Consider the following 24709-nt stretch of genomic DNA (forward strand, 5'->3'; position numbering starts at 1 on the left):
TAAAAAAAATAGCATTCTAGTCTCTACAACAAAGAGTTAAAGCCATTTCACTTTTCATCCGCCATAATATTATTAAACTGCAGCCTCATGTAACTCATTTAAAGTATTGCTATGAATTGCATGACAATATGGCCACTAAGCCCCTTTTGATAAATGTAGTATTGCGTGTTTATATTAAGCTGGCACACAGTTGAATTGTAGAGTCTTGCGCTAAAATCCCCTCCACCTATTATGTGAGTTCTCGCTGGCACAAAAAGTGTCCTAGTTTTAAAGCTGTGAAGAGAAATGTCTATTGAGAGCCACATATTTGAAGTAGGGAGTGGAGGGAGTAGATAACAAAATTGAAAATGTGCTAAAACACATTGAGCTTACAAACATCTTCAATAACTATGTCTTGATTTAGTTGGTGTGAGGTGTAATCACTTCCCTAAAAATCCATGAACAGGTTTTTGTAATTTCCTCTTGGCTGTTAGTGAGGAAAATGTATTGACATAACAGAATTTTTTTTTTTATTATGCTCAAATACTGTAGACCAGGTAGAGATGCATCGATTCAGCTCTTTTGCTACCGATGCCGATACCAATACTGGGGTTTGAGCACTTTGTTACATTTTGTGCTAATGCACTGTTCAATCCAAATACTTCAGTAAATGTCAAATGGCATTTGGTTTATAAACTTTGGACGCATGAGTTTTTACACATTTTAAGTAAACATATCCCTATCATAATTATTTACCGTAACGCAATACGTATCGGATCGGCCCCTGGGTATCGTGATATGTATCAGATCGTGACAAAAGCGGATCGCCCCAGCCCTACTAAATATCCTTGGGTAAATGACAGGCTTTCGGTTACATTAATATAAACAACTCACATGAAGTGATCTGATCATTGCAAATATGTTGATCAGTTATTTCTTAAACTAAAATACAAACACTTGGCTTCAACAGTGGTTATTTTATTGCATTAGGCTTCTTCAGGTATTTATATGTTAACTTTTGTCCCAGCCTTGACTAGTTTTCATTATCCTTTCATTATCTCCAGGTTCCTAGCTGTACAATGACATACAGCATGCCCATATTCACTTAGATTTAGGTGGTGAAAGTTGTGTTTTTAAGCCATTGAGAGCCAAAACTGGTATCGGTTCATTAACAGATATTTGTAGCCGATACCCAATATTATATTTTTTCCTGTATCAGCTCCGATATCCGATACCAGTATCAGACCGGTGCATCCCTAATACCAGGTTTAAAATAGCCTGTTTTACGCAAATGCGATTTTAGAGGTTCTAGAATGACGTACCAGTGACAGAATGTGGAATTCACATGACATATCTGTGCATTTTACCCAGTCCTGTTTGTCATTTGTTATTTGTAAGTGTTTATAATGAATTTTAACTTGCTAAATAACTTGGCTTTTAACACGAGTGCCGAACAATTGTGGTCTCCCAAATTTGTTGAAAGTTGAATTGGCTTCAAGTGACACTAAAAAATCAAACTGAAGCAAAACGACCTTTATAAAAAATGGTTCCACATAATTATGATTATCACTCTGAACTTCTCAGGGGCTACATGTGGTTGACCTGACAGGTACTAATCAAACATTAGTAAAAAAGTTCCTTCAAAAGACTTTTTTACATTCGGAGATGAAAATGTCATCAGAAAGTTTGAAGAGGTTCTTAAGTTACAGTATATCACAAAACTAATTACATTCCTCAAGTTGTTTCAATTCGACATTGCATGCATTGGATGTTGGCTAAACGGCTCACTTCCATCCATAGTCCCTGGTTACAATTTAGTAGTTTTACCCGCTGCTGCCTGCAGACGCTCAATTTCACAACAAGATAAATAATGATACAGTTCTTGCTGATTAATTGTCTTGGAAAAAAATGGGAAAATCAAAGCTGGTGCCCAAAGTTTTTAAGCCAGAATTATGCATACTGTAAAAACCTGTTGAAATTGAAGCAGGATATCTTGCTTCAGAATATGAAAGGGCAAAATGTGATTTGCTGGCATGCATGACTTGTAAGGTATTTCATGAACATGAAGTGAAGGTCACTTTTTTTAACTTAACATGGCTTTATTAACGAATTCTAGGCACACTATGTTAGAAAGCCCAGCTGAACATCAAAACAATAGTTCAGACTGGTTGAATAAAGCTGATGGTTGTATGCAGGGCGTTGTCCGCTGACACAGATGACAATGAGAGACCTAAAGACACCTGGGGGCCTGGCGGCAGGTAAGACTGAGAACTGTCACTCACCTGGTTTCCCACGACAACCAGAGCTCAGCCGGCCGCCACATCCTCCGTCAACTTTCTCATTTTTCTTTTCTTCATGTTATTTGGTAAGGCTGCACAATGAAAAAGTCTTTCATGCCTTTCATACAAGTACACGTAACAATTTTATGAATGTCCCGCAAAAACAGCACACTGTGAAGACTTTCAGAATTGTTTGGATTACTAAAAAGGACCACTTTCCGAGCGGTGCAGCCCTACTGTGTGACAAAAGCTATCATTTTAAAGTAAAAGCAGGGCATGCTAGTTTGTCTTTGATCTCACTGTCATCTCTGTCAGCATGATGGAGCTGTGCATACTTCAGTCTTGTTTTATTGTTTCTCTGTGTACATGAGATAACCGCAGCTTTGATTTCTATGTGCATACCATATATCATAAAATGACAATGAATGTTGGCAAACAAATTGGTCATGCTATATGTCTTCTGTGGTTTAAATGGGGATGTTGTTGTTTTTTACAGTATGCCTGCGCATGCATGTCCATAAATCCCTGTGTGAGCACTGGATGGATTCCAGTCTCATGACTTTCTCCTGTAATAGATGCCATTTTGAGAACTGTTGACCATAGGAGACTTTGTTTTGAATTCTTAATTTCTCAGAAAAGAAATGGTTTTAATGTTTCATCACTGTGAACCAGTCAAAACAAATGGTAGCAATTAGAAATGGGCAGAAAAAAACATAGTACCAATGTATCGATACCAAATGGCTACTTTTTGAGTATGAATACCGGGTAATGATTATCAATGCTAGTAAACATTATGTAAAATTGATGTTGCCGCAGTAAGGTGAAACTGGGAGAATTTGAATATCGTTAATTTATTTCTGTAATTCAACTTAAAATGTGAAACTAATATATGATATGCAAGGTGACATGTGACATGGCTTATAGTCAATTTTCAAAATATTCTAATTTTATGAGATTTGCAATTTGGGGTTTTTACAAGATGAGCCATAATCATCAAAATGATAACAAATAAAGGCTACACATATCTCACATTGCATGTAATGAGTCTGTCATATAAGTTTCACAGATTAAGTTGAACAACAGAAGTGAATGCCCTTTTTAACGATATTCTAATTTTTTCAGTTTCACCTGTAAATTTCTAGACACAAAGGAACAATTTACTTCATTGTGTTGAACCAAAAATAGCCCACAGCAGCCGAGTATAGGACTGACCATCATGTTTTATACTTTGTTTATGTAATTAATTTAACATTGACATTGTTAGATAATTACTTAAAGTCAATATTGTTTTAATTTGCCTATATTAACTATATACTATATTAAAAAAAACAGTTTTGGACATGTATATTCAGTGAAATGCATTCACTCATATGAAATGGCCAGTTACGGTATCGATAGCGACTAAAATGACCTAAAGAATATCAGTATCGTATTGATTTTAAAAATGTGGTCTCGTCCATCACTAGTAACAATTCAGATAGCCGTTGTTGCCACTCTGTTCTGTTGCTGTGACATCACCTGCATACCGTCTATAGGTTGCACTCATAACATTCTTCACTGTCATCATTTTAAGATTATTTGAGAAAAAACCCCCACAAAATCTTGCATTTAATCTTAAATGATTCCACAAACTTGACATATATTTGCTGAATAATGTCTTTACTTTTTCTCTACTATTTAAGTGTAAAAGAAAAAATGCAAATTGTACTATAGTTCCTAGCCTTTCCTTCACCCCAGTATCAACCTGCAGGCTGTTTGAGTTGTTATGATGTCACATCAACGCAACCTATGAAGCTTTTCCAACCTACAGTAAGATCTTTAAACTTTTCCACCCAGCGCCAGTAACTAGTTGGATGATTTGGACCAGTGCCGCTCAGCCAGGAAGGTCGCCGGTGTGTGTTGGCGTCTGCATCGTTTTGTAAAGTAATGGGTAGAACATGTAGGCTAGGCTTAGTGGCTCCCCAGGGCTGGATCTGTACCAGCACACACACATATATGCACACAGTTAATGAGGTCAGAATCAAACAGCGCTTCAGCTGCAGCACTCCTCCCTGCTAATAGTTCCACAGGGTTCGGGAGTAAGTGATTATATCTAACAGGATTATGGGACCTGATTATCCAAACACGTAATCTGCAACAAACTGATAAATTAGGAGGGGGTAGACGTTTTGCACCAGATATCAATTTAGACCCAATTTGTTTTTCTTGTTTTTTAATAAGTTGGGCAGAGTCACGGGGTATTTTGAAGTCCTTGGCTACCACTTGCCGTGTTGATGGCAGGTTTGAGGCTTGTAGACATGAGAGCAGCAGATGGATGTCAGGCAGCCAAACCACTGAAGCATGGATTCATTAAATTTCTCCCAGAAGTCAAGATTCAACCATTGGTCAGAGTCACCTTTAGCTTTGTAATTCCATGTTTTTGTGCATTCTTTCTAGCTTCCTGTCACAGGTGAACTGGTAGCTAAATTACACCTAGTGACTAAAAGTGAAAATTGTGTGTGTGTTTTTTTCTTTGACTAAATGACCACGGCCCTAAAAATACTCTTTAAGTCCCAAAATCAGTTCTTGCTTTTGAAAATCTCAAAATGGACAAAGTAGAAGATTAATAAACCTTCTTTTTATTTTAGTTTGATATAAAGTGGTGAAATAGTTTGTTTCTGTTTAGTGACTAATTACTCTTATCTTCTCTTGTTTTTCAGAACTCGCCCCAAGGTCCAGTTCAATGGCTACGTCGGTCATGAAAGTTCAAATGGTCAGGCGTCGTTTGAGAACCCCATGTATGATACTAATATGAAACCCACTGAAGCTAAAGCTGTGAGATTTGACACCACGTTAAACACAGTTTGCACTGTGGTATAGTCCCTCCTACAGACTGCCCATGAGCAGTGGTGCAGTCCTAGTGCCATGGCACACTCTATGGTCAAACCAAAGTCAACCGGAGGAGCCAAACTCTGGATCTGTGCTGTAGCATGCCAGGCCCCCTGCAAAACCTGCACAGATGCAGTTCTGAGCTAATCCACCTTTACAATGACAGTAATATATACATGCGTTGGATGAAGTCTGGGGATTAAGCTAGACACTGGTTTGAAAAGTTCATACTTACAAATATTAAGAAGTCTATTATCCAGGTAGTGAACTGAGGTATCTCAGTTCTCAGTCTTCTAAATAGAAAGGGCTTACCTAATCCAACCTGACTTTAAATGAATAATTTTAATTGTTTACCCCAATTTAATTCCTATCCTAAATGCAGTATGGAGAAAATAGGCATTTGTGCCGCAAACCAGACGCTCAGGAGTCGCTCCTCCTTTCAATCTCCTCCAGATGTCCAACAATAATGGAATAGTTCCTCTGTCAACAATAAGCCGTTACTTGAGCTGGACAAACACCTCCCACTGGACTTCAATCATCTGAACACAATAGGACTGGACATTATGACAGTTTCCTGAGTTTCCTTTTCAGGTCTCTGGACACTGACAATTTAAGTGCGGTTGTACATTCAAGCAATTGCAGCTGCGGCAATGACGAGTACACCACCATACACTCTATTGAAATACTGATGACTAGCAACAATTGAACAGGCTGATTTGATTTAGCCTAAAGCGTCTCTAGATGGACAATCAGAAATGACTGTTTGAGACATATTTCATATCACCTCTTATAATTATTATTATTATTATTATTATTATTTTGTGTTGAAATGTTTGATAAGGTTGCGTCATGCTCTGCAACCTTGACTTAACCGCTTTAGACATCAGTATTCCTCTAGAGTATCATACACTTAAATTAGTTGTGTGCACTGTATATTCCTATCTAGTTCCAGGATTACTGTTGTCCTGAACACAAACCTAGACATTTGCCGGACTGGTCCTCACAATGCTCTGGATTCCAGAGGCCTGTCGAACATAATCTCTGAGTCAGACGAATGATTCCTGTTGCTGTCCAGCCAGGAGTCCTTGTTTGGTGGCTGACCGAGCCGCAGCCTGGAGGCAATACGCTGTCAAGATCATCAACTGCTGCAATGAGCTTTGGCCAAATCCAGGAAATGATTTGTCTTTTCCAACTCTGATTGAAGATCAGAGATTGCTTATTTTTCTACGGAAGCTCGTTATCCAGTAAATCTTAAACAGAGAAGAGATAAGTGGATGTGCTGGTGGCCTGACAGAAATAAGACACGTCAAATACGGACAGAGGGACTGTGTCTGTCTGGCCCAAAACAGAGACGAGGACAGAATACTATGAAAATAGTCTCTGAATGTCTCTTGGGAATTTTTCTTCAGTGAAGATATTGATAAAGAACTGTATATTGAAACTCAGTGGCCCCAATGGGATTCACAAAACCACTGCTGCTGGGGCCCAAAATACTATAAACTTTATAGAAACTCTAACTGCACAAATTTTGCACTAGTGTGTTTTTCTGGGTTATTAAACATGATTCCTTTTGGGATTTGGAAGGGGTCAGTTCCAAAAGAAAATTTTATTGAAAAACGATCTTTAAAAAGATGACATTAGACTGAATACAGGGTTCCAGAGTGTTTGTATATACACATTTCTAATTCACGCTCCCTGTTAGCAGTTTTGACCTCACGCTACCATCCCACATGACAACACCTTATAGCCAGTCAGAGCGGTGGAATCCGTGCACCTGTGGACCTCGGTGCCACATAGCGTGTTGTGGCTGTAGTTCCTGCCATTGTTCAGAAGAGCTGGTGTTTCTGAAAAACGGAGGATAGGTGGAGTAAATCTGTGTGGCCAATTCACTATTTTCCTTTTGTTTCTTTATTTATTTATTTTTACTCATATGTATTGACCCATAGAGTTGAGTATAATGCTACTTAAGCATAGCCGACATGAATGCCTTACTGTGGTTGGCAGCAGACACTTTTTCCAGAAACACCATGTTATTCTGATACACTCTTTACAAAGATGTGCTCTTATGTCTTCAACTCATTTACATATAACGTAAAGGCACGTACGTCACAAATCTTTTGAAAGAGTGGGCAGTGTGGTTGATCGTTAACGGCTAAGTTACAAAACGGACATGAAGACAACGTGCACAAATTAAAGTTGTCGACCGATTCCACCCTTTTTCCATTGTTTGAGAAATACCTCGTGTGCAAGTTACATCCTGCTTTTCTATGCTGGAAAAAAACAAAAACACTGCAACAAATACACAAGCTTAGCCAGTGCAGCCTTGCATTCAACTTATTCCGCGCTATGCTAAGTCACAATATCTTCGAAACACCCCAGAGTTTTCACTGGATCTGCGAAAATTCACGACTCGAAATCACTTGCCGAGCTTGTTATTTCTTGTAGTGCCATCTCAAAGTAGTTTATATTTTTGAACGATGCTGCATTTAGTTTAGTTCACAGATGTAAGTGCATTCACATCATTCACACGCTGTAGGTCTGAGCGTTTTCTCCGTCGGTTCCATTCATTTGTGTCACACTCACAAAGTTTTGTTTGGCGTTGTGCTAAAAATGTGTACTGAAACACATCACACACACACACATATATATATATACATAATGTGCACACAAGATCATATTTAAAAAGTGTACACAACATCAATCCAGTCATTTTTTTCCCCCTGGCAATAATCGTCTATATGTTGTATTCATTATGAGAAGCTCAAATATCACTGAATGTTTATGCTAATTTTTTTCACTAAAATATGCGGTGTTAAGCTTTGCAAACCACAGCTGGTTCATTTTGTTACATTTCAATCTATCTTCCCAACGCTTTTGGAAATGGTTTGTAAACCCCAAACCTTTGGCATGAGAGTGTTGTCATTCCCCCTTTATGTTATTCAAGAGTGAATAAGATTCCCCGCAGCAAAATGTCCAAAAGATTTATCCAAAGGTAATTACTGCATTACTTTGTTGACGCCTGAGATCAGAATCGCGTGCGACCGAATACCCTTCCAAAATGTCGATTATAGAGACAACATTTTCCCCCAAAAGAGTTTTTGTGCAGCGCGTTGATCGGCTGTTGTCAACTGTGGCATTGCTGCTCTAATTCGTGCGCTTGTTCACCCTTTATTGCTGTCGCGCATCTAGTGTTTCTATTTAAATTGATTAAATTAATTTAGTGGAGGTTTCCCGCCGCGTCAGGAGAGCATAATAACGGCTGGAAATTAGCGGCTGCAAGATTTCCACCGGCATAATAAAAGGTCTCGCTCCTCACAATTAATGACACAGATCTGAACTCCCGGTGTGCTCCAACCAGAAAATTTAGACTGTTTAAAGTCCTTATTTCTGTCATTAAAATTTCCCGCATAGATTCTAATGTGTGAAGTTCTGGCATATAGGGCCAGGCAGAGGCTCATTTGCAGCAACATGATATATGAGTTTAAAAAAAAAAAAATTGAATATTTCATCCCGTCAAACCCACACAAATTAGCTGTGAAAATAACGATCTTCCTTCACCACCTGTGTCTTTCCTTTTTCTTCCTCATGCACTTTTTCCCCCCCCCTTATTTTATTTATTTATTTTTTGTCAAATACAGTCTTTGATTTAAAGGTGCATAGTATGTTCTTGTGACACTGTGCCAAAAATAAAAGCACTTTAGTCCGTGTTGTCAGACAGCTTACTGTGAAGTTTGCTCAGGCAGCCACAGCGAGGTGCGGGAGTTCGGGGTTCGCGCTGATTCAAATAGGAGTACTTTTTTTTATTATTGTTCATCCTAGAGATGTTTTTTTTCTACAAAAGTATTCATAGTGTGAATCTGTGGTTGTAAGAAGCTTTTATTATTCTTAAAGCTATTCTTATTATTGTTCATTTATTTATTAAAAGATTACAGGACCGCTGCAGTTACGGGGCCTTTTGCTAAACGATTTTGCTGGATATGTTCAAAGCAAACACACAATAGTCCGTTTTGTAATTACAAAATGCACTTGAAAGACTTTTTATTGTAAAATATTATGCCACTCATTTCAGGTCAGACATGTTTTTCACAATTGACTGTCGGCTGGATACTCTGAACAGTCCGATCCAATAAAGCCTCGCGGGCCTAAAATCCTTTTCAAGAAAAAGAACATAAATTGTGGTTGTGATCACATCAAAAACAATCGTCTGTGCTTCTCTGTCAAGGGATAAACATTGTAAAATCCTCCTTGATGGACTTAATTATATTTTAAAGCAGTACGAAGTAACTCATGCCCCTAGAGGCCATAAGCGCCACTGCAGGTATCGTAGCACGTTACGCTTTTTTACTCATTAATTGTCCATGAGAGTAAATACTACGCTGACAGAAAAGACACAGCGAGAAAGGGATTACCAATCCAATTACACAATTGAGATTTTTTTTTTTTGTCACTCAGACTTGCCTGTAAATACTAAGTGGTGCTAGCTTGTTAGCTATGCCCGTTAGCTTGTTAGCTGCTTCTTCGTGATTCCATTAGTGTGTTTTGGGGCCTCCGGTTCAGAGCAGGGAAAGTTGCAAGCCTGGTTTTCTGGCCAGAGACACCAGGGGGAGATGAAAGACCCCCCAATCATCCCATCAACACTTGTATTACCCCCAGAGGGACTACGGAAAGGATGTATTAAGGTAAACAAGTTACTTAGAACTGCTTTAATGGCCAACTACGTAACTACCAAGAGCAAACCTGTTTTTTAAGTGTGTTTGATGACACTTCTGGGTATCTCTCCACTATCCTGAAGAAAGGGTTTAAGTGCATAGTTTTGTGAGCCCTGTAATGCCATCAAGTGGCCCGTTTTGTCTGGAGAAAAGGTAAATGTAGCGATTTGAATTTTGAACACTTGTTTGTTCTCATTATCGACGTCTTTGCACAGCAGTTCCCTTTTTTACTTTATTAAAGACTGTCACAATCTCTGCTGTTAAATAAAGACATTCAGTGACATTTCAGGACTACGTTTGACAATTTCCAAATGGGCTTCGGCAGAGGTCTTCATATCTGCTTTATAATTTTGCGTATCACGTCAGCAGCCAGTCACTAATACTAAAATGCCTCCTCGCTTTATGGTAAAACTATGATGAAAAGGTTGGATTCCCACCTGGACGGGGCCTTTCTGTGTGGAGAAAAACGGTCTCAGGCTAAGTTAGGCCGCTACGTTTGATCTAAAATGCAATGTTCTCATGCCAAATGTCAAGTTTGCTCCTCAATTCAGGCGCTCATCAAATAAATACAAAAGAACTCGCAGTGTTTAGCAAAGTATATCAGCCAATTTAAATCCAAACACATTTATTGGCAGTCTGTACACCCACAGCTACACTTCACTCATCAACACAAAAGATCATGCACATAGGCCTACAGTCAGGTCATCCTTTTGCACAGTATTGTTTGACGCGCTCAAGCTCACACAGAGAAGCTTTTTAAAGATGGCAGGATCTCCTCACGAGGACTCACACTTTCTTTTTCTTTTTTTCTGTGTCAAAGCCCAATAATGTTTGTGTTCCATTCGTCATTGTCATCATGTGCTGCTGAACTTGAAGTAGGTGCAAAAGATATTAAAAAAGTTTTGTACAGAAATCTATTTTTTATGCAGAATTTGTAAAAAATAAAAAAAAAGGATTCAAATTATTATTAAACATACTGTACTTTTTATGATAAATGGTGTACAACGACGTCTTCTTCATCAAATCAATGTTTTTACTGTTGCTCACCACGTATTGCTTAATTGGACCTAAAAAAAAGAAAGAAACTAAAGTGTCATGCTGTTGATTTGTCAATATGGTTGCCTTTATACAAGAAGGGAATATACAAACCATCAAAGCTTTCATACTTTATATAGAAAATATGTTGTGTCTGTTGGAGAAATTTAAGGATTTGGAGAACAGAAGTGCCTAAAATGGCTCATTGTTCATGCCATCTACATGTTTATGAACCACCGTGTAAAAAGTGCCCCTTCCTGTATAACGGCAGCCCAGATGGGACAAACCTGATTATAAAAACACGCCCACGCGCAAAGTCCCTGCTGCCTAATCTTTGGAAAAACAGCAAAGCAGGTGATTTCACCCCGTATCTACCCATTTGAGAAATAAGAGAGAGATGACAATAGCAGAAACATAAAGAGCAGATTGGAGGCTCTGCTCTGACTTCCAAACACAGGTTTAAAGGGATGGGGAAAGGTATTTTTCTGTCCTCAGACAATTAAAAAGATGTATTACAGTGTTTAAATTACTGATACTGTGTGTGTGAATGAGGCCTCACAACCTGCTGTTAAAGACTTTAACTTTATCTATCAGATATTTTGAAAAACATTATTTGAGAATAAAGTTTTTATACAATAAGATGTGTCTTTTTTGGTGTTGTCCTTGTACCATTGTTCCAGCTGATTATTAAAGCCACACTGCTCTGGAAACATGCTTCTAATGCTCAGTTAGACATAGACATTGCTACTTTAGCAAAATATGATCAAAATAGAGCATTTGGAACATGATCTAATGACCTGCATTAAATGAAAGCTTCAACCCTTGACTTGAAGGAGACCTCGCTCTCTTTTTTCTATCATATTTCGATAAATAGTTATTTACCGTCAAACAAAATTGACTGTAACAATGTGCCCCTTATGCGGGGCAAGTTGTCACAAGGAGTTGGGTTGGTTGTCACTATTGTTTATAACGTTAACTTGAAATTTGATGATCTTTTGTATCTTTTTTGCCTTTTGAGATAAAAGGACAAAATACGTTTTAAAACAGTTGCAATGCAATGCCAGATGTGTTCATGACTCATTTTAACAAACTTTAGTTTTTTTCCAAAATACTCTAAGAGTTTCTTAAGAGAGTCTTCAGTCCAAATGAGAAAATTATTATGGGAAGAGATGAAGAATACCTATACACGTATTATATATCAGTACCAGCGTTCAGCGCCCTCTAGTGTGGATATATAAAGCAATATGACAAATTACTTCGTATATGACAGATAGCCCCGGTCTCTGTTTGTTTGGCTGTGGTCAAAGCAAAGCTGCAACATCTCCATAAAGATGAGCCAGTGATGTCACAATCCCAGCAAAATGAGTCAGGTCTGAGGTAGTGGTTAGGGTTAGGAAACCCTAAACCCTAATCACGTCTTGAGTTACAAGCCATTTCCATCATTACAAAGCAAAAATGACTTCATTTTGTTCTTGCAGCTCTCGGTGCAAGAACTTGGTTCACCTCCGTGACCAAAGCCCTTCTCCCCTGAATGCTCAGTCTGGGCTCTAGGGAGAGTCCTGGTGGTTCAAAGCTTCTTCCATTTATGAATGATCAAGGCCACTGTGCTCCTCGGGTCTTTCGATGCTGCAACAATTTGTCTGTCCCGTTCCCCAGATCTGTGCCTCGATACAGACCTGTCTCCGAGGTCTACAGACAGCTCCTTTGACTACAGGGCTTAGCTTCTGCTCTGACATGACCTTATGGAGAGGTGTGTGTCTTTCCAAATCAAGTCCAATCCATTTAATTTAGCACAGGTGGACATAATAACATAAGATTAGAATAAGAACACTTCCTAAACCCACCATTTTCCCCACACCAGCCTGTTCCCTGTGCCAATTCAAAATGACTTCCCTCTCTGACAGGGATAACCAGAATTGTAATTCAAAATTGGCCCTGCCACATTCCCTGACACGTTGTCATGGATACAAAGGCCGGTCAGAAACTTTGGGAGCGGCAAATCATATCAGTGAGAAATGGAAAATAGGTAATGCAGGAGTAAAGAGATTCCATCAGCTGCTGGTATGAGGCAGAGGAGAGGTGAAGGCATGGTCACTCAGCCATGGAGACGGGCCTCGCTGAAAACTCAGGGGAGGCTGATAAGATATAACAGCCCCAACTTAAACGGCAAGACGCAAAACAAGAGACCAGCCTGTTTTACAAGAGAGGGGGAAAAAAGAAACGAGTTACGAGTGTGACGGGGGAAAAGAACGCGATTGGTTGAATTCTTCTCATGTCAATGGATTTAAAGAACACATGCAGTGTTTTTGATTCATCTTTACAAGTTGGGGCTTGGTGAACACAGTCAACCGATTTGGGGTTTTATCTTACACTGTATTAGCGCGGTCTCAGACATGCAGAGCAGGCCTGTACAAGCAAGTATGGCAATAGCTTTTCCTTCGGATGACTGAAATCGAATGAAATAGATTCAGAGACAAGCAAACGCAATTTTGAAATTGTCACGACAAGGCATGAAACAATGGCTGTAACTCCTACATGAATCAGCACCATGGACAGCGAAATCTATTTTATATCAATTTCTGTATGGAATTAGTGGCCCCTGTTAAGACTGTTTTTCCAACAACAAGCCTTTGACCTCAACAAGTGAGGTCAAAGCAGTCATTAACAAGAAGAAGAGAGCCCTAAAAAGCAAAAATGCGGAGGAACTCAGGGATGTGCAGAAAGAAGTTAAGACCTGTGTGAAAAACGCCAAGGAGGCTTATGGGAGGAAGGTTGAGAGGAAATTTGAGACCAACAACATACGTGAGGTGTGGAAGGGACTGTCAACCATAACAGGCCTCACACCTGGAGGAGCCCAAGTAGAGGGAAGCATAGAGAGAGCAAATGAATTTAACACCTTTTTTAATCGTTATGACTCTCTATCCCCAGCCCCGCACCTTACTGCACCTGTCCTCTCCATGACCACCCCACTTCTTATACCTACCACTGACCCCTCCATTACAATCACCAATGAACAGGTCAGACGGGAGCTGAGGAAGCTCCACCTGAGGAAAGCTGTTGGACCAGACAGGCTGTGTCCCAGGGTGCTGAAGGCTTGTGCTGCAGAGTTGGCTGAGCCTGTCCAGCAAGTCTACAACCTGAGCCTACACCTGGGAAAAGTGCCCTCACTGTGGAAGACTTCATGCATCGTCCCAGTGCCAAAGAAGGGGCGTCCAGGGGACCTCTGTGACTATAGACCTGTGGCACTGACCTCTCACCTCATGAAGGTGTTGGAGCGGTTGGTTCTGAACATCCTAACACCTCAAGTGCAGTCGGCCCAGGATCCCCTCCAGTTCGCCTACAGGAAGAATGTGGGAGTGGAGGACGCTGTGCTGTACCTCCTGCACCGGGCCCTCACACATCTCGATAAGGAGAGTTGCACTGTGAGAATTATTTTTATTGATTTCTCCAGTGCCTTCAACACGATCCAGCCCCTCCTGTTGAAAGACAAGCTCACCAACATGCAGGTCGACCCTCTCCTCGTGTCCTGGATCACGGATTACCTCACCGACAGACCACAATTTGTGCGGTTGGGGAGTAACATCTCTGACTCCGTGACCAGCAGTACCGGGGCTCCACAGGGGACGGTTCTTGCGCCCCTCCTCTTCACCCTGTACACCGCGGACTTCAGGCACAGCACATGTGCAGTGTCATGTGCAGAAGTTCTCGGACGACACTGCCATCGTCAGGTGCATCCGTGGGGGGGACGAGCAGGAGTACCGTTCCCTTGTAAAGGACTTCACCACCTGGAGTCACCTGAACCACCTGCAGCTGAACACCTCCAAGACAAAGGAGATGGTCCTGGACTTTAGAAGGTGTCGCCCATCTCCTCAGCTTGTGACTATCAATGGCGAGGAGATCGAGGTGGTGACCTCCTATAAATATCTTGAGCTACAGGTGGATGAGAAGCTGGACTGGTCAGTGAACACCGACCAGCTCTACAAGAAAATGCAGTGCAGACTCTACTTCCTGAGGAGGCTTGCTTCTTTTAAGATCTGTAAGAAAGTGCTCCAACTGTTCTAACAGGCAGTGGTGTCCAGCGCTCTTTTCTATGGTGTTGTGTGTTGGGGGGAAACATCAGACAATGGGACACTCAGAGACTGGACAAACTAATCAGAAAGACCTCCTCTGTGATTGGGGCCGATCAGGACTCTGTAGTGTCAATCTCGGAGAAGAGAACCCTGGAGGAGAAGGTGCTCTCTGTGATGGACAACAGAGACCACCCCCTGCATGAGCTGGTGATGAAGCAGAGGAGCTCCTTCAGTGAGAGGCTGCTCTCGCTCTCCTGCTCAAAGGACAGGCTCAGGAGATCCTTCTTGCCCAGAGCGATCAGGCTATATAACAAATCCGTGGGCGAGAGGGTCTAATGGGAGAGAAATGTTTTTTTGTTTTTTTTATAGTACCTCTATATTTTTATACTTATAAATTATTATTATATTTATTCTCTGCACTGTTCTAGTTATTTTAAATCTGATGTTTGTATGTGTGACTTGATTGTGCAGCTGCTGAACTGAATTTCCTTTGGGATTAATAAAGTATATCGTATCGTATCGTATGAATCAGCACCATGGACAGCGAAATCTATTTGCGTGCACAGACGCCACATTGTGCAGCTGTCCATGGTGCTGAATACTTCTACGCTGGGTGGTTAATGAGTATTATACATCAGGAGAATGGGTTACCATTAAATAAACATTGCAAATATAGCAACTTTTTTTTTCAGCATTGCCTATGCCTTCTTCTAGTCTGTATGGGATGTCATGAGGATTTTTTTTTTTTTCTGAAGAGGCTCTCATTATACTTGCAGAGCCATCAGCGTGATGATAGCTCAAGGTTGGTTTGCGTGAAGTTACCTGTGAGGCGCTTTTCATGTGTCTTCATCACACAAGGGAGCTAATTATGGAAGGTGCTTTTATCCAGCAGCAAAACACGAAATCGCTGACATTTCGACAATTACTTTATGATTGGCCCTCCTCAAGCTAAAGACCATAGTGGAAATTTGGATTTCTTTTTGAGTGATAATGTCTGATGCCGGGCTGGAGGGCGAAAGCGGTATACGCGAGATCACATAAGATATGATTTACTCATTAGGAGACGCTCGCTCATCAAGGGACGGATCCATGTGTAAGTATCGTGAAACCAACAAGTGTAATTAATATAGGATTACCTGATTCTCCTCTTGTCATTCCATTTGGCGTTTATTGGTCTTTTATAAGATCTACAAAAACAACCTTATTTATTGGCTGCTACTGAACCAAAGAGCTAATTGTAATTTCAGACTTGACTAAACGTTTGAGGTGAAAGTTTACACACAACTTTACACAACTTAAAATGTTTGTAACCTTTTTCTTTTTGTTTTCCGCGAAAAAAAGGTCAAGCTTTAAAATACGGTCTGAGGTTTTACTTGTTCAACAATAAAAGCAGCTGTATTATGATGTTGATGGTCGGGGCGACAGATGGTCCTCACTGATGTTTTATTAAAACGCTCAGATAAATCACGCTGTTTGTTGTGATGCTGAATATGAAATCAAACCAAGCCCGCGCTCTACATCGCTTTAGACTGCTCATTTGCACGCATGATCACACCCACCATCCCCAGCACACCTCATATGTTCCCTGACATATTCCTCTGGTACAACAAGTATTAGCTCATGATATTAGCTTAGTGGCAGTAAAAATCAAGCAGTGAAACAAATAGAAAAAAAAAAAAAAAAAGGCAAAGATTTGGCATTTACTCCTACGCGTTAACTCAACCTGATCAAAGCAAATGACACAGAAAATATACTTCTTCCCGTTTAATTTCGTTTGCACTTAATGTTCTCAGGCTTCATAATGCCACAGCCTCTTCTCGCTCTCATTTACCTCATTAAGTCATTTACGGCAGTTGGGTGTTTTAACCTCCGCCTCAGACAGGGCTGCCTTTGTTGCAAGCCTCAATGTGTCACTTGAAGAGACGAACTTTAAGATGAGAGCTTTATTGTTAAGGGGATCCGAGATTATGCGAGGACACAGCGACAACGCACGGTTTTCTACTTTTCTTTGTAATTCTGCTCAAATGTGACCAAATACATAGTCAGCCTCCAGGCTCAGTATTATAAAGTCCCTTTTTTATTCACTTTAGAATCTTTAAGCATTTGCGGCCACATGTTTGTCATGAGCTAATGCAAAGCTAACACATTATGAATAAATGTTTGCAAGCAAAGCCTTAATGATACACAGTTTAATGACATGTATCAACATTTAGTCAACAGTGAGCAAGTATTTGTAAAGTGTTTTTGCGAAAAGGGAACGGATAAATGTTGTGTTTGGTGCTTTTCGTCACGGTTCCTTAAACACTACAGGCCATATTTACCACAGAACAATTATTTCACCAAAACTTTCCCAGCATTTTGTTATTTCACTTTCACGTTTGTGACAATATATTTAAGTGTAACAATGTTGTGTGACTTCTTTGGCTTATAATGAGCAGGCATATTCATTCGTACAGCTCTTTTTCCCTTCCAGATTTGTGAAGCTTTAAGCATCTACAAACAAATGATACTTACAATATACAAACAAGATTTAAAGTAGTACTGAGTAACTCATGCTCCCTAAAGGCCATAAGTGCCACTGCAGGTGTCATAGCATGTTGCGTTTTTTTTACTCATTAATTGTCTGTGAGAGTAAATACTATGCTGACAGAAAAGACACTCAAACTTGGGTGTAAATATTGTTTAAGTGGCGCTAGCCCACAGGTAGCTTTGCCCGTTAGCCTGTGTGTATTGCGTCTCTGAGTCGTAGGCAGCTAAATTGCAATTGTGGTTTTCTGGCCAAAGACACCAGGAGGAGATGAAAGACCCTCCAATCATCTCATTAACCCTTGTATTACCCCCAGAGGGACTATGAAAAGGATTTATTAAGGTAAACAAGTTACTTTACTGCTTTAAAGATGAGCTAATAATGGACTAACAATGAAGCAGTGCTGTACAAATAAATCTATAATGATTTACAAATGACATGTTTGCTTAGAGGTATGTCTTCTGTCTATCTACTGTCTAAACACTGTTGCCATTTTGGTGTTGCAGTGGCGCAAAGTAGTGTCTGCGTACATTGGTGTGTGAATGAGAGAGTGGTTCCTTGGTGTAAAGTGCTTTGAGTGCCTAAAGCAGATAGAAAGGCGCTATATAAATGTGACCATTTAACATTTACTGGCTCACTCCTGAAATATTTACAATGTTGTGGCTAAAAAAGGAGGACCCTGAAATTGAGGAATGCAAAAGGTAAGTGGTTTATTTACTAAGGCTGTGGAGTAGGATGGAGCCGGCTGATCTGGAACATGGAGAAGCATGTGGCTATAGTCTTGAGCTAGGAGCACAGAAGAATGAAGCCACGTTCAGGATAACATTACAGGTAAGTGCTAAGAGTGATGTCCAACTGTGAATATGACTGATGAACAATCAAACTCCGACTGGCAAGAGAGCTGAAGAGAGGTTAGTACAGGGACAAGAAGTAACTTGAAGCTTGATTGCCGTTCCAGAACAGGTGATATCAGTGAAGACTTGGCCCACATGTGCAGGGAAGGGAAGGGGAAACTGTTGGAAAGGGTTGTTCAAGTCGTCCTCTGTACTGGTTGTTTAGAGTTGCGGACGTTTTGCCTTTTCGCCGTGACATTTTTTTGAAAACTGGGGTAGAAATGAGATGAGGCAGACTAAGAGGGCGGGGTCTCGGGGAATAGATGGTGTGGGTCACGACTCACTGAAACAGGATATTCGTGTTTTGAAGAAGCAAATTCTCTACAGCCACTTATTAAATCATTCTCATATATAACAGCAACCATAATGTCAGTGAAATGATTCAGACAGAGTTTTGAAATTTTGTATCTTATTGACTTGACTTCCAGAGAAGCCAGACGATTATTCTGTTGACATCCCCAATAAAAATGTGTGCTTAACTCCTAACAAGAAAAGTGATTCAAACGTGAACAAAAAGATTTCAACGTGAGGCAAAAGCTGCGACAAAATGACCACTGCAGCACCAGAATAAAGAGATTTTCTAACATGACAGGCTGCAGGTGGAAGGCGGTGCACGGTGTTCTTTTAAAACCAGTGGGCTGAATAAAGTGCCTCTCTCCTCTTGTTGTCTCACAAGGTCAGCAGAGGTCAAACGCAGAATTTACTGCTCCTCTAGCGGCGGGTCACCCTGTCCCCCCCCGCTGCCCCCTGCCCCGCGCCTGGTGGGACATCCTGACAGCACCTCATCCATGAAGCCCATTTTCCTCCAGTCTATCTCATCACATTATTATCCACCTGATATCATGTCAGAGATGGCGGCTTTAAGTGTCTGTGCACCGACGTAAACAAGAGTGAGCCGCGGCGACTGTCATTATCAGACAGGAAGCCTCCGCATATCTGGTCTCGATAACATCACAGATTAGGGTTACGGAGCGGTGGCAGCTTCAATCTCGCGCTCACAGTTCTTAATTTTCACAAAAGAAACATATTACCACCTGGTTTGCTGCTGCCAACTCAAATGCAGTTGTTTGTGCTTTCAAGTTTCAATAGCGAGTTTTAGAGTCACATCTAAATTCAGTTTTAGGGCCCTTGCACATTGCCAAAGAACATATCTACAGGGGACTGCTGAAATGCTATTATGTACTTATTGTGTTGGCCACCTGCCTAAAACAGGAAATGGCGATGGATTTTGGCTCCATTCTCAGGGATTTGGGCATGATTATCTTCCTGGCATCGGCCAATGTTGGCGGTTCAGTGAATCATTTCCCCTCATTTCCCCTAGTTTGTGTGACTTCAGCAACAAAAATGGAAATTCTGAATTTCTGTCATCTTCCCCTCTCCCACTCGGCTTTGTAACTCTTCCGGTCCCCTCTGCTCTTCCCTCTGTGCGCTTGCCGTATGAAGCTGGAGATTCAAAATGGCAACACGTTAGGGAACACTTAGCAGCTCAGACAAGCCCATGCAGCTAAAATGCAGTCATGAAATACCTGCCTATTCCCATCAGGATTTCTTTCACTTTTGGAGGAAATGTTGAGAACAGTGCCTTGTTTAAAAAATGGTTTCAGAGAACAGTTTCTCATTCCAAACTGACCGCAGTAATCGACAAATGTGCCAGTCCTCGTTATAACACATTATACTTTAACATGCAGTATAAACAGTAAAGGTATTATGGATTGTTAAAACTGCAAGACCATCCATTACAGTAAATTAGTTATCAACCTTACTTAAATTTAAATTTGACCTGAAGCCTGAAAGAGGAAAAAAGTGCTGGTTCCTTTCAGGATAGGGAAACATTTCGTACACTTTCCATTATGATATGCGGCTTCAGCGACCATTAGTATTTCCAATAACACTTTATTCTAGCACTCACTTATTAACAGCTAATTAAGTGCCAATTAGGATACTAATTAATGAAAGGAAATTGTTAGTAAGTAGCTAGTAAGGTGTTGAATAATTAGCCATCAGTTAGTACACTGATTGGCATTTAGTTAGCTGTTTATAAGTGAGTGCTAAAATAAAGTGTTACCGTATTTGCTTCACTTGCACATACAAATGATGTTATGTCAGGGTACAAAGATGCCCAAGATACTTTCTCCCTGAGCTTTTCCAAGAAAATCATACAATTTCTGGGTGAGTTTCCTTCAAACTTCTATTTCCTCTTGGGAATACAGGAAGAGTAGCTGTCATTTGACATGGAAGCCCCACATAATGGAACTATAAACAACGCTGCCCACACAGAAGCCAAAAAACCCCCCAAAAAACAGAAAGAACAAAAGATTTTTTTTTGTCGCATTTTTTATTTTTCTCTATGACTCTTTATAAACATCAGACACACACATTTATTTGTATAGCAATAGTTCAGTTCCATATCTGAAGTGCACTATCATATTTAATCCCTGTTTTATCTGTGTGCCGTGTAATGTGTTCATCTGACAGTCCAGTCAGAGACAACACTGAGGTCACCACGCATCAGAACTTTGTATTGTGTTTGAAATGAATTCTTTACTTTTTTGGTGGGTACAAAGATTGCATGGCAGGTGTGAAAACATGATGCTAAACTTTTGTCAATCACAATATTTGAACTGTTGGAAACCTCAATAAAAAAAACGACGAGGATTCCTCCGGGTGCTGTTTGCGGGTGACACACTAGCTGCTGAGGTTATTATGACCTACACTAGGTGAGCTTGAACTTTTGTGATTGTGTGACCGTAATAGAAAGTGAAAGGACGGAGACTTGGAAAGATGGGCCTTTCCCCTCACTGCTTCGGCGACTTTGTCTTCTCTTGATTTTATCAAACCCCACCATCCCCTGGAATTACATTTGGACCGGGCTGTTTTGAAAAGTCGTATCTCGGCTGTGTTCTACACCTATTCTCCCATTCTGTGATTTGAGCTGCTCTTAGGAAATGATAAAGTCTCGAGCCCTGCATCCCACACCTATTAGTGCAGCGGTGGCAGCTGTGTCCTCGGTGCCTTATTATCCCCTGAATACAGATATGGGCTGTCGTGCATTATTCTCTGAGAAGTAGCGCTGACGAGTGGAAGAAGTCGTAGTTCACTATGTTCCAGTCTGGGTCAGTTACTGTAGAAGATCAAATCACTCTGCCATTGACTCTATGCAATTCAAATAATATTCTTCTGAATATTTCCCACTGATTTTTTGTTTTTTTTGTTTTTTTGATCTATTGAGATTTGGTTCAGCCTTTTACATTATGTATTTTTCGCTTTTTGGAAAACCACAAACTACACTTTTACACACAAAATGGCTTAAATCCATTTGATATATTTGTAACATACTTATACTCGCAGAAATGTATTAACTTTTGCCTTGGTTTGAAAGAAAATGAAGAACTAATGATAATGATGACAGAGTTTATTCTAAGTTCATAAATACTCTGTCAGCCCTTCAAGATTAAAATAATGAGTACACATCAAAAGTCACAGTAATAATGAAACGTTGAGTTGTTTGGTGTGATACATGGTGGTCTTATAGACGATAGGTAGTTATGGATGTGAATGACCAAAATATTCAAATATGGTATGCACAAATCAGTGTTTTATACAGCATTTTACTCCTGGTTCTGAACAGGCCAGTCAAACAGTCAGTGATGGATGCTGTGCAAAGAGGGCCATGACAAAGACATTTAAAGGTAGGGCTTGACAGACTGATGTCTTCTTCCCACACAAGCATGAAGGACGTTGGGACCATTACTTCAATAGCTGTGGGTTGGCTGAAGGCTTTAACACCACACTGCATATCCCCACTCTGTAGTCACCATACGCCTGAGCTGGTCCCTTGTTTGTTTGTGTTCTCTGTCAGCTCTGCTTCTGCCTATGTCAAGCAATATTTGTTTGACACAAATTCAGACAACATCGAGCTTGATTCTTTTTATTATTAAGTATGTTTTTCATGACACATTTTCAGAGTTTGTTGCTGTGGATTTTTCCCTCTAATCATCACTGAGTTTGATATGATAATGACTGGCTCGTAATTATTGTGAGTACAGTCAGATCAATAGGTCGTATTGGGCGGCATGGTGGCACAGCGGTTAGCTCTCGTACTGCACAGCTAGAAGGTCCCGGGTTTGATTCCCAGCTGGACGGAGCTTTTTGTGTGGAGTTTGCATGTTCTCCCCGTGTCTGTGTAGATTTCCTCTGGGGTCTCCCAATAAAAACATGTACAATAGGCCAGGATGAATGAGAGCGTGTGTGAGAGTGCGCTTGGGGGACAACAGATGGAAATCAGCCAAAGGCTACAATCCGGTGTGGTGTGTTTACATGCATTTATCCATGTATGTTCCTTAACATGCACTGTCCCGACCAAATAAACAAAACAATTTCAAATAAGGAAGTAAACTTATAAACATTGCAAACAATGTCAGTGACTTTTAAATCACAAAATCTGACATAATTGTATTAACTTTGTTTTGGCTAAATAATCTAGCCTGTTCTACGCACATTAATTACATTACTGTACATGATAGAATGTGAATAGCTCATTTAAAGACAGCAGTACATTTTCTAGAATTGTATCTTGATTTAGTATGTCTGGCCCATGCCAGATCTGGTCAGTGTAAAGGTAAGTTATGCTCTTGCCTCTCACAGGTGGTTCTGTAATGAGATTTAGTCGTGTAGATTAGACACTCAGAGACGGTTTCACAGCCAAGGAAAGCTTGATCTCCAGTGTGGGCTCCAGGCCAATTAGCAGTGCCTGTCATTATTCACTTTGATAGGTGTTGCCATTTGCTTATGTCTCCTGGCATGCTCAGATTTAACCTTGCAAAGGCCTGGGGAGGACCCCCATCAAGCCCTCTCTGTATTTGTCACGATGTGTCCAGTGGGCTCTGCTTTGTGTAGCTGCTTTAATCAGTTCTGTGCTTTGGAGATGACACGTGAAGAGTGCACAGTTGAGTGAAGCGCTTCCCTTTTCTGCTCTGTTTGACAACAGTCAATACCTTTTTGCCATGTGGCTCTGAGTCTGCGGGTTGGCACAGAGGGAAGGGTTATCATCTGGTATAGATGGCTGACTCGAATTCAGCGTGCATTCGATGTCCTGCGGTCAGAGTGAAAAAGTGGACAGTGAAAATAGTTTTCCTAGCTGGAGGGTTTCATTTCGACTTTGGGGGGCAATGCTTGTGGCCATTGGAGAATTATTGTTCCGTGGATAGAACACTGACACTACTTTCTTTTTCTTCTCCTCAACAAGAGCTACAAAAGCTGTGGAATGAATCACACGAACAACAACTGCATGGGTTTCAAAATGTGTTTGAAACTCCAAATGAGTGATAGTCATTAAAGCAGAGTTAGTCCCACGCAAATTACACACAATGAGATAACTTTGTCGGCATTAGACTGAAAAAACACAAACTGTTTCAAGGGCATGATTAGATAAAGAATTAAATGCACCAAAAAGCTTCCTCTAAATGTAATGTCAGATTCTGCAGCTCAAACCTGGACAGCTACGCAATAGATGGAGGCAACATTTAGTGAACACAGCTACGTATACGTTTTTTCCAATGAAAGAAAGAAAAAAAAAACATCTTTAAACTGATTTTAGCCCCGGCTGTGGCCACGACCATGAATCCTATTTGGAGTCAGTTCCACCGGAGTGAGCATTCCCGCGGCGCCGGCACTCATGGTTGATTCTCATGGCTGCATGTGCTGCTGCTGAAATCCCCACTTTAAGCTTGACAAATATTATCAATTCAGTTCGGCAAAATCCAGCCGGGGAAGCATTCTGACAGACAGGTGGAAGGAGAGAGCGAGAGACAGAGATGGATTAAAGAAGGTGGGCGCAGAAAAGGAGAGGGGCTGCATGAACAGGCACAGACAGGGGTGAAGTATGTTTGGCTCCAACTAAAGCATCCGTCATGATCACCAGCTTTTAGGCACTGATGCTCAGATACACAGGTCAGGACGTAGACAAATATCACAGGATTCCCCCAACCACTGGATCCACTCTGCGCAGTCTTTTCTTACGTAATTGCACCAGATGCCTCGCATGTCTGATTGGGAAGTGGGACAACAAAAACACACACCAGCCAGCTGCTTACACAACCCACATATTTAATCTCCTGCATTATATGGCTCTGTAGGTACATCGTCATGGCTTCCTCTTCTAATATTGGCTTTAGGAAATTAAATCAATGTATAAACATGCATTGCAATCAATCTATAAATATAGCCCCTATATTGTTTTCGCACAAATTCTGAATGTTATTGCCACCTGCCAATTTGCAACCACATTTAGGCCTATACCCCTGAAAGGTTTTAACTAGGTGAAACCGGGGTTATTTGTCACACTTTTTTT

At 40.6% G+C, this 24709-nt stretch overlaps 1 protein-coding gene across 2 annotated transcripts in view; it reads left to right on the plus strand.

The window, feature by feature from the left end:
* LOC306962164 (CUB and sushi domain-containing protein 1-like) overlaps positions 1 to 5924 on the plus strand; it is a 388198-nt gene extending 382274 nt beyond the window's left edge. The window contains exons 74-75 of one of the 2 annotated variants that reach the window (XM_079555239.1): positions 2175 to 2237; positions 4958 to 5924. In XM_079555239.1, coding sequence (XP_079411365.1) covers positions 2175 to 2237; positions 4958 to 5117 — 223 coding nt within the window. In that variant the 3' untranslated portion in view covers positions 5118 to 5924. The remainder of the gene's footprint in view (positions 1 to 2174; positions 2238 to 4957) is intronic. The other variant, XM_079555240.1, reaches the window with a different exon arrangement.
* The last annotated feature ends 18785 nt before the right edge of the window (positions 5925 to 24709 follow it).

Source organism: Gobius niger, assembly GCF_951799975.1.
Source record: "Gobius niger genome assembly, chromosome: 4".
NCBI classification, from domain to species: Eukaryota; Metazoa; Chordata; class Actinopteri; order Gobiiformes; family Gobiidae; genus Gobius; species Gobius niger.